The sequence below is a fragment of the Marmota flaviventris genome, chromosome 6 (genome assembly GCF_047511675.1).
Source record: "Marmota flaviventris isolate mMarFla1 chromosome 6, mMarFla1.hap1, whole genome shotgun sequence".
Classification (NCBI taxonomy): domain Eukaryota; kingdom Metazoa; phylum Chordata; class Mammalia; order Rodentia; family Sciuridae; genus Marmota; species Marmota flaviventris.
The window spans coordinates 150926585-150939181 of record NC_092503.1 but is presented as its reverse complement, the minus strand read 5'-3'; the positions used below and the strand labels follow the sequence as shown (position 1 = coordinate 150939181).

Sequence of the window (12597 nt, the reverse complement as noted above, 5' to 3'; positions counted from 1 at the left end):
CGGTCCCCGAGGGGGACTCGAGCTCCCGGCGCGCTCCCCGGGTCCCCGCAGGCACCGGGGCGGCCTCGGCGCGGCGGCCCCACCCCGCAGGAGCAGGCGCGCGGCGCGCACTCCCGCCGCCCGGCCACGGTGGGCGCCGCGCGCCGAGGCGGCCCCGGGGAGCGCGGGCCGTGGCGCGGGCGGAAGATGGCGGCGCGGCCGGGCCCCCGGCGGCCGCGAGGGGCCGCGGCGCTGCGCGCTCGGCTGGGCCGGCTCGGCTAGAGCGGCGCCTGGGCCGCGGCGCGGCCTCCTCCCCGCCCGCCGCCGCGCCCCGCCCCGCGCCCGCCCCTCCCCGGCCGCGGCCGTGCCCCGCGTCGCGCTCCCCCGGGATGGCCCGCGCGCCTCGGCGCTGCCTCGCGGAGCACTCGGCGGAGCGGCGGCCGCGCTCGGGGGGCGCGCGGCGGCGGCGGCGGCGCGGCGCGTGAGGCCGCCTCTGGCCGAGCGGCGCCGCCAACATGTCGGATACCAAGGTAAAAGTTGCCGTCCGGGTCCGGCCCATGAACCGACGAGGTGAGGAGCTCTCCGCGCGTTTCCGTTTCTGCCCGGGCGGGCCGAGGGCGGGGGCAACTTTGGAAACTGCGGGGCGGCGGGGCCGGGCGGCGAGAGCGCGGCCGGGGCCCGGGCGCCGGGCGGAGGCGGCGCCCGCAGCGGCTCGGCCACCCGGCGCCCGGGGCTCGGTCCCCGGCTCGGCCGCCTCCCGGGACCGCGCGGCGGCGGGAGGCAGCGCGGGGCGAGGTGGCGACGCTGGTGTGCCCTGTGCTTTCAGAACTGGAACTGAACACCAAGTGCGTGGTGGAGATGGAAGGGAACCAAACGGTCCTGCACCCTCCTCCTTCCAACACCAAACAGGGAGAAAGGTGAGGCGCGTTCCGCGAGGGCGGGTGGGAGGACCCAGCTCGCAGGGTCCTGCAAGTTTGAGCCAGGAAAACGGGAGTGCGCCTTCCTATTGTTAGAGGGCGGCTTCAAGTTTGTCTCACGCTGCCTTTGGAAGCGGTTGCAAGTCCAAGTTCCTCTCTTCCCTCTGTTTCCCCCACCCCCGCCGCTGCCGGTTCCCTCCCCTCCCGAGCGTTGTCACTCAGAGCCGGCGCTCCGGCCACCGCCAGCACCGGTCAGCTGCGTTCCCGTGGGCTTCTCGGCAGGCACTCCGAGCTAGGGGGACGGGTGGAACCCTGGGATAATTAGTTCAGTGGCCACATTTTATGGATAAGAAAACTGAGGCCTGAAGTGGCCAGTGACCAGCCCACGGCCTCCGTGGCACCCAGTGCCCGTGATTCTTTCCTTCTGGGCTTCCTTGGGCAGAATTGTTTAGGGACATTGTGTGTAAGATGGGGATTGGGAGGTGGGGGGCGGGGGCTAAAGCAGAAACAGTCTTGTAGGATGCAGGCTCAGGCTGGACCATTTAAAATCTATTTTTTTTGTTGGTGTTGAGTTGAGATAATGCCTGAATGTAATGCGCGAATTTTGATTTTCAAGGAAACAAAAGTAGAGCCCTGAACTGTGTAGACACTGGAGGGATGTTTAAAAGGGGGCTGCATTTCCTAGATCGCAACATATTTGCATTTGAAAAGTGGTAACTGTTGGATCCTTATTAATTCTGCTGTGTTCCATGCAGTACTATGGGAAAATGCCCTAAAATAATTTGAATATTTGGCATTTTTCTGGTAAGCCCTGGAGAAGAAATGTGTTGGAATTCATTCAGTATGGCAATTCAGTAGCTTGTAAAAAAAAAAAAAATATATCAAAGAAAAACCGGGATTCTACCAAAATATTTCCTCTTGGAAATGAGTATGAGTTTGTTTCTAAAAGTCACCTGTTGATTGATGAGCTACAATGTAGTGATTTTGCTCTTAAGAGGTTTTCATTGAAGAGAGGCTCTGAAGTAGTGTTTGTTACTTTATTGCTAAAGGAGGCAGCTGCTCCTATTCAATAATAATGTGGTATCAGGCACCCTTTAGCTAAATTGAGGGAATGACATTATGAAAAGGTAAGATTAGGATTCTTCACTTTTTTTTTGTTGAGCCTAGCAATTTTTTTTATCTGATTTGACAATATTTTGCTACCCATAGCAGATTCTTATGGTGATATTAAATAGCTAGATTAAATTTAAAATGTTATGTTAAATACTTTTAAGTAATGGATTTATCCTTGGGCTGTATTTTTAGATGCATTTGAAATATTTTTACAGTATTTTTAGATATAGCAGAGTAGATAATATGTTTCATGGTGATAGTAAGTAAACTAAGTTAAAATATTTACATATTATGTGAACACAACACTAAAGTCTTCCTACCCCCTGAAAAAGGATATTGTTTTATTATTTCAGAGAAAAAATATTTTTTTGGTGGCTCACATTCTTCAAGGCAGTCTGGGAAACAGGTCTAACATTTTGACTCCTGTATTTTCCGCTTATCTTATCCTAGCTGGGGTGGCACCTTCTCCTTGTCACTATTGTTGGTTACTATTTAATGAAATGAAGCCGTGTCATTTGTGCAGAGAAACAGGCTTAATTTTGTGGATAGAATTTGTAACTTCAGACTGTGCTAAATAATCAGTTGATTATTTTGGGGACTGCCACATTAGTCACTGATCAGATCTTTTCAGTAAAGATTTCAAAGGTGATTTTGGTATTTTTTTCCTTTGGCTTTCTTACTGGGACAGCCCCTGTCTGGAGCTGTGAGACTAGCATTGAAATATGGGTGCTCTCATTCATCCTTGTGACGAGTGATGCTTTGTGTTGGTGGATGGGCCCTTTTGGTGGGATTCTGCCTGTGTCCTGGCCATTCCATTTACGAGCAGGAGAGTCAGCCCACTACTTGTAGATGCTACTTGAAGATGAAAATTACCGTCTTTGCATGGACGAAGACACCAAGTGCATTTTGATTTTCACTATGCAGCTTGGTTCATGTTTCTTCAGGGAGCTTTCCCTTAAAGCAACAGTGCTTTTAAAAAATAGAAACAATTACTCCCTTGGGCTCTAGGTTGATTAATTGCAATAGTGCTTCATGTTATATTTGCAATTCGTTTCTATCATTTGTTTTTGGATAGAGCTCCGGGTAGGGCAAGTGTGAACCAGTTGTATACTGAGAATATTTATTATTTCTCATACCTAGAAATCCAAGTTTTAAAGTATAAGAGGTCCTTACATAATATTGGCCAAATTGTGTCAGGTTGAGAATTACTGTTTTTCTGAAAGTTGCAAGAAAACACCAATGCATTAGTCACAAGTGGCAATTCAGAGTTACTGGGTGAAAGTTTTCAGTCTTACTAGCAAGAGAAAGTGAGAATGCATTGACTTCCAGAAAAAGAAATAGGCTTAGCTTTCTTAATGTTCCCCCTTTATGGAATCAAAGGCCAGACTGCTTAGTTAGGACTAGAAGATCAGAGGACTTCTGAGGGTAAAGATGTTTGTTCTGGTGCTGAAATTCTAAGATTGTTATACATGATGTAGGTCCAGGTTAATAGTTGACTTGAACAGTAAGAGACAGGAGTTTGTTTCTTAAAATTCTATTGCCTTGCCATTCAGGAGCCATTTACAGAGTTCATATGGATATTATGCTTGGCACAGAGTATCCAGAGATAACTGCAGGTCTGCTGCCTATTCCAGAGGTTCTCAACTTGAGAGTTGTGGGAAGAAAGAGGAAAAAATACTTAAAATACAGTGTGGTAATTACATGGGCATATACTTTTGCCATTATATGTACCTTATCATTTGGACATTGCCTGCTTTCTCTCCTGTCCTGCCCTGAAGGCTTTGAGCTTCCTGAAGGCAGGTACCTTGTACCCTTTGTGCCCTGTATCTCTGCACAGTGCCTGGCACAGAGCAAGCGCTCAGCACCTTTCTCCAGAGTGATGTGAGCACTGGAGAAAGACTAGGCAAGCCCCTTAGGTTCTGCAGCCTGCAGAGACAGGTGGCATTTGTGCTGGTCTTGTGCAAGGTGGGGTAAAGTCCTTTGTGGATAAAAGTGAAAGCATGCCTGCCAGATTACTTCTGGGTGATTATACCATGTGAGTATGAGTGTGGGGTGTGGATTAGGATGTGGAAACAAGGCCATTTGCTGGTAGCGGGTATGTGGGTGGGTGGGAGACGGATGAGAATTCCTTATGTGCCCGAGTGTGTGAGATAGAAAGTGAAAAGTCTTCCACTCACTCCTGTTTGTCTCCTCTACTCTTCTCATCTTACTTCTTCAAAAAAAGCATCACCAAAGCCATCTATTTCTCATGAATTTTCTTGCCTATATAGTCTATATTGACATACATATGCAATAAGTATAACTTGCAAGTATATAGATGAATACATACATATGTATATTGTAACAAATAGTTTTGTTACTGTTCAATACTAGCATATATAGAAGACTTACTCATCCTTTCTTATACCTCTTATGGATGATCTTTGTTTTTCTTTTTTTCCCCTAATGCTGGGGATTGAACCCAGGGCCTTGGGCTTGCTAGGCAAGTATGCTACCACTAAGCTATGCCCCTAGCTCCATAGTGGTAGGTTTTGTTTTGTTTTGCTTTGTAAAATATAGATCATTAGCCTCAGAATCTGATCCTTATAACTTTTGGAAAGTGAAGCTTTATTAGGAAGAGCGCATGATGGAACTTGCTTTCTACAGGAATTTGTCATTATTTTATGTAAGTGAATTGTAAGGTGAGCATCTAAAGTAAAGTGTGTATTGAGCCTAAATAAGAAGAAAATATTGGGCCTAATACGGACTCTTAGTAGAAGAACATCAGAGTTTTATACTTCTGATTTTCTTCCACACTGCGGGGTGTGCAGTGTACCTTACAACCTCTGTGAGGAAGGGTCTGGTGGGAGAAAGCGAACCCTTGGTCACCTGCTTGTATATTTTCTAGTTTATACCTCTGTGTTTTTATTTCTAGGCTGACTTCACTTGCCATTCCAGAGTCTTCTAAGATATTTCCTCCTGTTCAAGGGTCTCTGTAGATAGGCCACAAATTTAAAAATTAGTGAAAGTCACACAAAATTAGAAACGTAAATCACCTAAGAAACAGTAATATTCCACGTTATCATCAAATCATTTTCAGGGACTTTAGTTGTTTTCTGTGTCATTACTCTTCTGTCTGGCTTTATTAAAGTAAAGGATATTTAGGGTTCACTAATATAGAAATATGCATTCTTCAGGTTTGTCATTAGTGGGATTTCAAGGAGTATCACAATCAGATATTTTTATTAGCTGTCAGTGTCTTCAGTTTGTTTGAAAATAAATGTACATGGAAATCTTTTTTAAAAAACAAGTTTTAAAGCAATTATAATGCAGTATAGAGTGGTTTTAAAATTATTTTGATGTAGTCTACGATTCAAAATGCCTTTTACATTTTGAAATAAACCCTATATGTGTGTATGTGTATTTTAAATGTTCATGGAAGTATAGTCTTAAATATACGCAGTGTCTTTCTTATTTTCTGTTCTTTTCTGTTCATTTAAAACATGATAGTTGTGCTGTGTAATCCAGTGACTTGGGAGGCTGAGGCAGGAGGATCACTGGTTCTAGGCCAGCCGCAGCAATGTGGTAAGGCCCTGTCAAAAATAAAAGGGTTGGGGATGTGGCTCAGTGGTAAAGCGCTCTGGGTTAAATCCCTCGTGCCAAAATAAAACAAAACAAAAAGATGGTTGTGACTTACCTGTGATTTCACAACCCACAAATGAGTCACAAGTGGATAATTTGAAAACACAAGTTTAGTGGGTAAGAGTTTGGGCTCTGTTTTTGTTTTGTGTTCTCATTTTTTTTTTTCCTTTTTAAATTAGAGTGAAGTGTAAAGTCATAATTTATAAAGTTTATAAAGCTCTATAATTTGTAAATATTATAGTAAAAAAGAAGAAGAAGCAGCCGCCTTCTCTTTATATCTTTTCTCCAGAGGCAACCAGCCATTTTTGGTGATTTTTAGATCATTCGTTTGGAATTTCCCTCCCTGTTTCTGAAGGAGATACTGGTAGTGCTACATTTTTATTTGATTTTTCTACCCTGCCCCAGAGTCTTTCTCTTTCTAACGTCTGGCACCTTTGGTTGGATCCGTATCTGGTGTTTATGTAATTTATATTGACCACACAGAACACTGTTTTCAGTTGGACCTTGTCATCTTCCCTGAATGATCTTCTTGTCTTACGAAACTTTTTATGTTCCCTGGAGTGGACAGTTCTTTTTCTTTCTTTAGTCTGCCTGTTTCTCTGGGTACTTAGGAATTCAGCAAACTGTTGGCCTCTTGACCAAAGCTGCTCTCAAGACCTGCCCCCTGGCAGGTGTGCTCTGCAGGAGGTCAGATGGGAAGTCTCTCCTCCGCCCTCTGACGGGCTTCTTTAGGGACCAGCTGCCTCTCCCCGGGCTCCCCTTCACCCTCATTCTCCAGGTTCCTTTTACATCCCTGTGGAATCTGCTGCTCCTTGTCTCCCTTTCCTTCTTTCTTGGTTTTGTAGACTTGCTCTTGGGGATCTTCCTGAGATGGCGTGCTTGGGGCGGAAAGTTTTTTTGACACTTGACCCTATCTTCATCCCACCCACTTACCTCATTGATAGTTGGAATGGGTATCAAATTTTGCTTTAAAGACATTGTTCCAGTATCTCTTATCTTTCAGTGACTCTGCTGAGAAATTATTTGAATTTCTAATCCTTTGGATGCCCCCTGATTTTTTTCCTCTTTGGAGTCTCTGGAAGAGTCTTTACTCTCCTATTGTGTGAAGTCATGGTGGGCCTTTTTGGTGTTTGCTGTGTGGTACTGGATGGGAACTGAATTCAGGGCCTCGTGCAAGCTAGGCAAGGGCTCTACCACTTAGTTACATCTCCAGCCCTTTTCAGATTTTATCTGGAGTCTTGCTGGGTTGCTGAGACAGACCTCAAATTTGTAGTTCTCCAGTTTCAGCCTCCCAAGTAGGGGTTACAGGTGTGTGCCACTGTTCCTGCTAAAGAGCTTTGACCTGGAAACTCGTGTTCTGACAAAAATTCTTGAATCATTTTTTTTAACAGATTATTTCCTCTTTATTATCTTTGTTCTTTTCCAGAACACATATTTGGACATGGTGTTTCCTGAACTGGACCTTTCGTGGTTTAATTTTTTCCTTTCTATTTCTTGTCTCTCTGTCCTGTCTTCTGGGACATTTCCTTCCTTTATCTTCTAACCTCTATGTTTAATTTCTCTTTTCTGCCATTATATTTTTTAATTTCTAAGAGCTCTTTTTCTGGTCTCTGATTTTTTTTTTTTTTAATAGCATTCTATTCATGTTTCTCAGTTGTGATATCTTCTGTCAAAGGACATTAATGATAGTTTTCTTTGAATAGTCTGCTTTTTTTTTTTTTTTTTTCTTTTTTCCTACAGTGCACAGTTTTGTTTTTTGGAGTCTCTTTTATGTTAAGGACTTTTCTTAGATGTAGCAATATCTCAGCCAGGCTCCGGGGATTCTGCGGGGCAAGGGCTCTATATTATTTATTTTTGTATTTTCAGTACTTGGATTCAATAATTTCCAGCACACAGAAAACATTTTGTAAATTCTCTCTGCAGTTACTGTTTATTATTATGATTAAAAATGCCTGTCAAATCCCTTTTCCATTTAACTTGCAGCAATAAAAATAAAAGAAATGATTTCCTTTTTCATAAGAGGGATAGATAAATGCTAGAATTGAACATAGTTGCTGCTGTAGACAGCTCTCAATTACCCACATTCATGAAGGTAATTAACTGTGTTAGGACAAAATGCTGGGAGTGGGGTGCAATTTTTAATCATATTTTTGCACCACTGTTGCAAAAACTTTAATTAAGAAGTTGTTTTGTCCACTTTAAGAGGTGTGTATCTGTTGGGCTGGGGGAAAATGTCATAAGAAATTTTTCTAATGATATCAAGTTGGCTACTTACCATCCTACCATTTAGCTTTTTCTGGTAAAATCTAGTAAGAGAGAAGTAGAAAACGTGGAGTGTTTCAAGTCGGCAGTAAAATTACACTTGCGGTGCATTCATGTTTTTAGGAAAACTCATAGACCCAGATTTCTTTCAAATAGTGGCATCCTGAAGACTCCATCATTTTCAGAATTACACAAACCAAGTCACCTCTTCTCAGGTCTTCCCCAGAGTCGGGGCAGAGGTCTGTGTGTGTCTAGAGTGTAAAGGAGTTTTCAGAGTGCTACCTGCAAAGGAAACGAAAAGCAGAGATGTCAAGGAGACTGGCAGAAACACTCAGATTACTTGGTACCTTGACAATGAAAGAAGTGAAGTGTATTGGCAACAGAGCGGTCCATAAAAAAGAAATGCTAAGTTTTATATTAAAACAACCAAGAGTTGATTTATGTGAGATTCAGGAGCTGTCTTTATAAAAGAAGATCACTTTACCAAATATTTTGGGAAATTTACACTTCCAAATGTGCAAAAATATTTCTCCTTCTTGGAAATCAAATGGAAACTAAACACATGCAAAGATGTCTGGTTTTCACATCTTTAAAATTTGTAAAATAATGCATAATTCTGATGTTTGATTGTAGACCTAAGTTTCAGAAGGAGAAGTACAGAGGAGAGTCTTCCCAGACCCTTAGGACTAGAAGAACCTGGGAGTCCAAGCCTGGGCTTTGACTGAACCGAGTGGCAACTTCACGTCACCGTGAGGTCAACGCTCAGCGTGTCATTGATGAAGTAGAACTGGTTTACCAAATTATCCTTTCAAAGGATTTTTCACATCAAAGCACAATTGTATCTTTCTAAAAAATTGCTTCAATACTTTTTTTGGTACCAGGGAATGAACTCAGGAGCACTTAACCACTGAGTCACATCCCCAGCCCTTTTTTTATATTTTTATTGAGAGACAGGGTCTCACTGAGTTGCTTTGCATCTTGCTGAGTGCTGAGGCTGCCTTTTAATTCATGATCCTCCTGCCTCAGCCTCCTGAGCCACTGGGATTATAGGTATGCGCCACCACACCTGGTGCTTCAATACTTTAAAATGTTTTTTGCCTGAATTACTTTATAAGGAGCATGGCAGAGACATAAAGGGGAAGAGGAGAGCCCTGGTCCTACCAAGCCCAAGAAAACAATCATTCTGAATTTTCCTCTGCCGCCTTCTTGTCCTTACCATGTAATGTAAATATTTGTGTGTAGCGTTTCTCCCATTTATATTGTGTCATGTTACATAGCTTTCACAGTTTTAACTTTCATAATTGAATGTAGTCTGTTGAGTCTCCTAATTGGTAACCATTTCCATATTGTTAGACCTCAGGGCTGTTTCTCTTAGCAGTTATAAAAACAGCCTCTTTTCAGAATCCATGCTTATTAATTGAAAGGCAAGATTTCTTCTCAAGCTTGTTAACCCAAAAACCTGTGTTTGAAATTCTTTGACAACATAGCTATTCTCTTTTGCTACAATGAGGCTCAAAGTTGATGGTTTCTACATTTAAGACAGAGAGGACATGGAAAAGATGATTTTGTGGGGGCAGTAAGAAGACAAGCTTCTATCAAGTCCCTTTCTTTTTTAACTTGCAAACTTGAGTGTGCTTGGGAATCAGGTGGTTCTCATTCAGTAGGTCTGGGGTGGGCCTTGAGAATGTGCATATCAGCCAGACACGGTGGCGCACATCTGTAATCCCACTGACTCAGGAGGCTGAGGCAGGAGGATCTTGAGTTCAAAGGCAGCCTCAATGACTTCAAGACTTAGAGTGGCCCTAAGCAACTCAGTGAGACCCTGTCTCTAGATAAAATACAAAATAGGGCTGGGGATGTGGCTCAGTGGTCAAGTGCCCCTGAGTTCAATCCCTGGTATCAAAAAAAAAAAAAAAAAAAGAAAAAGAAAAAGAAAAGAAAGAAAGAAAAGAAAAAGTGCATACTAGCCAATTCCCAGGGGATGCTGGTGCCTGGTGTAGTGCAGGACCAAACTTTGAGGAACTGATCTAGACTAGCACCATCTAATAGCATTTTTGCTGATGACGGAGATGGTTCTCTATTTCCACTGTCCAGTGTGGTACCACTAGCTTTATGTGATTATTGAGCACCTAAAAGCTGGCTAGTGGAAATGAGGAACTAAATTGCAGACTCTACTTTTCCATTAATGTAAACAGCTGCGGGTGACAGGTGGCTACTGCACTGAACAGTGCAGTTTTAGACAGTGGTTTTCAACGTTGGCCACGGTGTTAGAATCACCTGGGACTGGGTTCCACCCTTGCAGACGCTAGCTTAATTGGGCATAGTGCACTTTGGACACTGGGGTTTTTAAAAAGCTTCCTGAGTGTTCCATTTAATGTTGTTGCTTAACCATTCCAAAACTCAGCAGTCTAAAATAACATTTTCTTAAGCCCATGGATTACTTCTGTGGGACAGGAATCTAGATGGGGCAAAGTAGGTATCACTTTTCTCTGCTTTATCATGTCCAGAGGTGTAGCCACCTGATGACCTGGCCAGGCTGCGTATCCAAGAGCATTAACAGCTTCTGCAACTATCTCTGATCCAAAAGACTTAATTAAATTATACTTCTTTTTCTTAATTCACAGACTTGGCACTTGATTCTCATGAGTGGCCAAGGTTGAAAACCCAGTTTCACAACTTAAGGGCCAACAAGCCAGGTGTGTCTAATTAAAATGTTATTTATTTTTACTTGAATGGGGGGTGTACCGAGGAGCTGGGTACTTGCCTGTCCTTTTACCTGATATTGATTTATTGGGAAGCACAGTTTCTTTTTCCGGTTAGCCTTGTGGGCTTAGTTCCTGGCTTCTGGTGAATCCCTGTGGTCCATGCAGATGATGGGATCTGGGCCCAGGAGAAGCAGCATGCTGTGGTGAATGAGCCGGAATTCAGGGTGCCGCCTGGTTCTGCCAGTGTCGTGGACTGTGTCTTTGAGCTGACTTTGGATGGATCGCTTTAGACTCTTAAGTTTTCCCATCTTTAAAACTGAGAGCTGGACTAGATGATCTAAAAGCCCTCCCTTCCTCCCCGAGTTCTAACATTGAGATTTATCCCAATTTACTTACACACAGAGTTCAGTCAAAGTAGATCACATCTATAAGGACTGCAGGGGGTTCCAGTTTTCTTCTTGTCAGAGCATTAGGGGAACCGGAGAGGACAGCGTGGCTGGTCTTGGGAGGTTCGGTTAGCCTCAGTGGCTGACGGGAGGGTTGAAGGTGTCAGGTGAAATAAGACAGCAGGACTCCAAGTATCTGAAGTCGTTATCAGCTAGCTGGTGGCTGGCCTGGGTTTCTCCCAGGCATTATGCAAGCTCCGACCCCAGGCACGTTGCCTGGAGGACGGTATAAAAGCCGTTGGATGTGGAACCTTTTAGTAGTCTTCCTCTAACATGTTGTACGTGTGTGTGTCCAGCGTGGGGGTTGGCCGGTGGGCAGTGATTTCTAAGCTTTCCTGGCAGCCGTCCCGCTGTGTGTGGGGGTGGAGAGATGGCATTTCCAGAGCTGTTAGCATAGCTCTTCCTCCTGTTTCTGGGTGTTCCAGCACAACCTGCCCAGCTCCAGTTGACCCCAGGGTTCTGTGTCTTTCTGTGGGGTGAGCTCTGGTTTGTGTGTGTCCTCTTGTCCCCTGACTTCTGGAAGCGCAGTGGAGTTACTGATTCCACGAGGCCCTTCAGAGTCTGGTCTGCAGGTGTGTCGAGGAGTTTTGCTGCTGTCAGCCGAGGCCAGAGGCCTGGGCAGAGCATCTGCTTGCCATTCCCTGAGGGGAAGAGGCTTCCTGTTTTAAAAGACAAGGGACAGGAAGGACGCCTTTGAGGAAAGGGAAGCTTCGGCCTCTGCCTCTGGCTCTTTGTGTTGTCTGGAAGAGACACTCCCTGGACGGGACACCCACCATGAGTGACCACAAACATCCACATGCTCAGGCAGGGAGTCCCAGAGGAGTATCAGGAGGGGCTAATGATGGTGGACTGCACAGGAGTTTTTTGTTAGTAGATTTTTCCCAAATTGTGGAAGTCGTGTAGTTTGTGGAAAAGATTAACAAGCCTTTAAATATACTTATGTTCTGGCCAGGCACAGTGGTACACACCTGTAATTGCAGAACTTGGGAGGCCAAGACAGGAGGATGGCCTCTACAACATAGTGAGACCCTGCCTCAAAATAAAAAAAATCAAAAGGGATATAGCTCAGTGGTAAGGCATCCTTGGGTTTAAAAAAAAAAAAAAAATCTACACACACACACACACACACTCATTTCCAGGGTTTATTAAAACAGTGCTCACAATTGATGCTTTTTGTAACCACCTATCTTATCAGCTACACAAAATATGCAAAGAGATTTAGCTGAATTTGAAGTTTTGGTGGGAACATTTTAAATTGTAAGGTTTTAAATGGAATAGGGTTTTGGTTTTGTTTTTCCTATTTATTCTCTATCCCTAACTGCTTCTATTTATATAGTTAATTAAAGTGTGTTCACTGTGCAAATTGAATGGAATGGTTGGGTGGTTGCTGGTTACATGGTTACATTGTCACGTTGAGAAGGATCCTCACAATTACTGTGTCAAGGGTGGTGTTTTGAGTAAGGAGGGAGGAGTGTGGTGATAGGGGAAGTTTATCAAGATCCTGGTGTTGAATTTGAGCAGCCTTATTCAGTTTTAAACATCTGCTTTTGAAGC

The 12597-nt window shown here is 44.0% G+C and overlaps 1 protein-coding gene across 1 annotated transcript in view; it reads left to right on the top strand.

Annotated features, from left to right (window-relative positions):
* Positions 1–413: 413 nt before the first annotated feature.
* The window catches only part of Kif13a (kinesin family member 13A), a 180770-nt gene continuing 168586 nt past the window's right edge, over positions 414–12597 (top strand). Inside the window, 2 exon segments of the mRNA XM_071613715.1 lie at positions 414–549; positions 806–896. Coding sequence (XP_071469816.1) covers positions 495–549; positions 806–896 — 146 coding nt within the window. The 5' untranslated portion in view covers positions 414–494.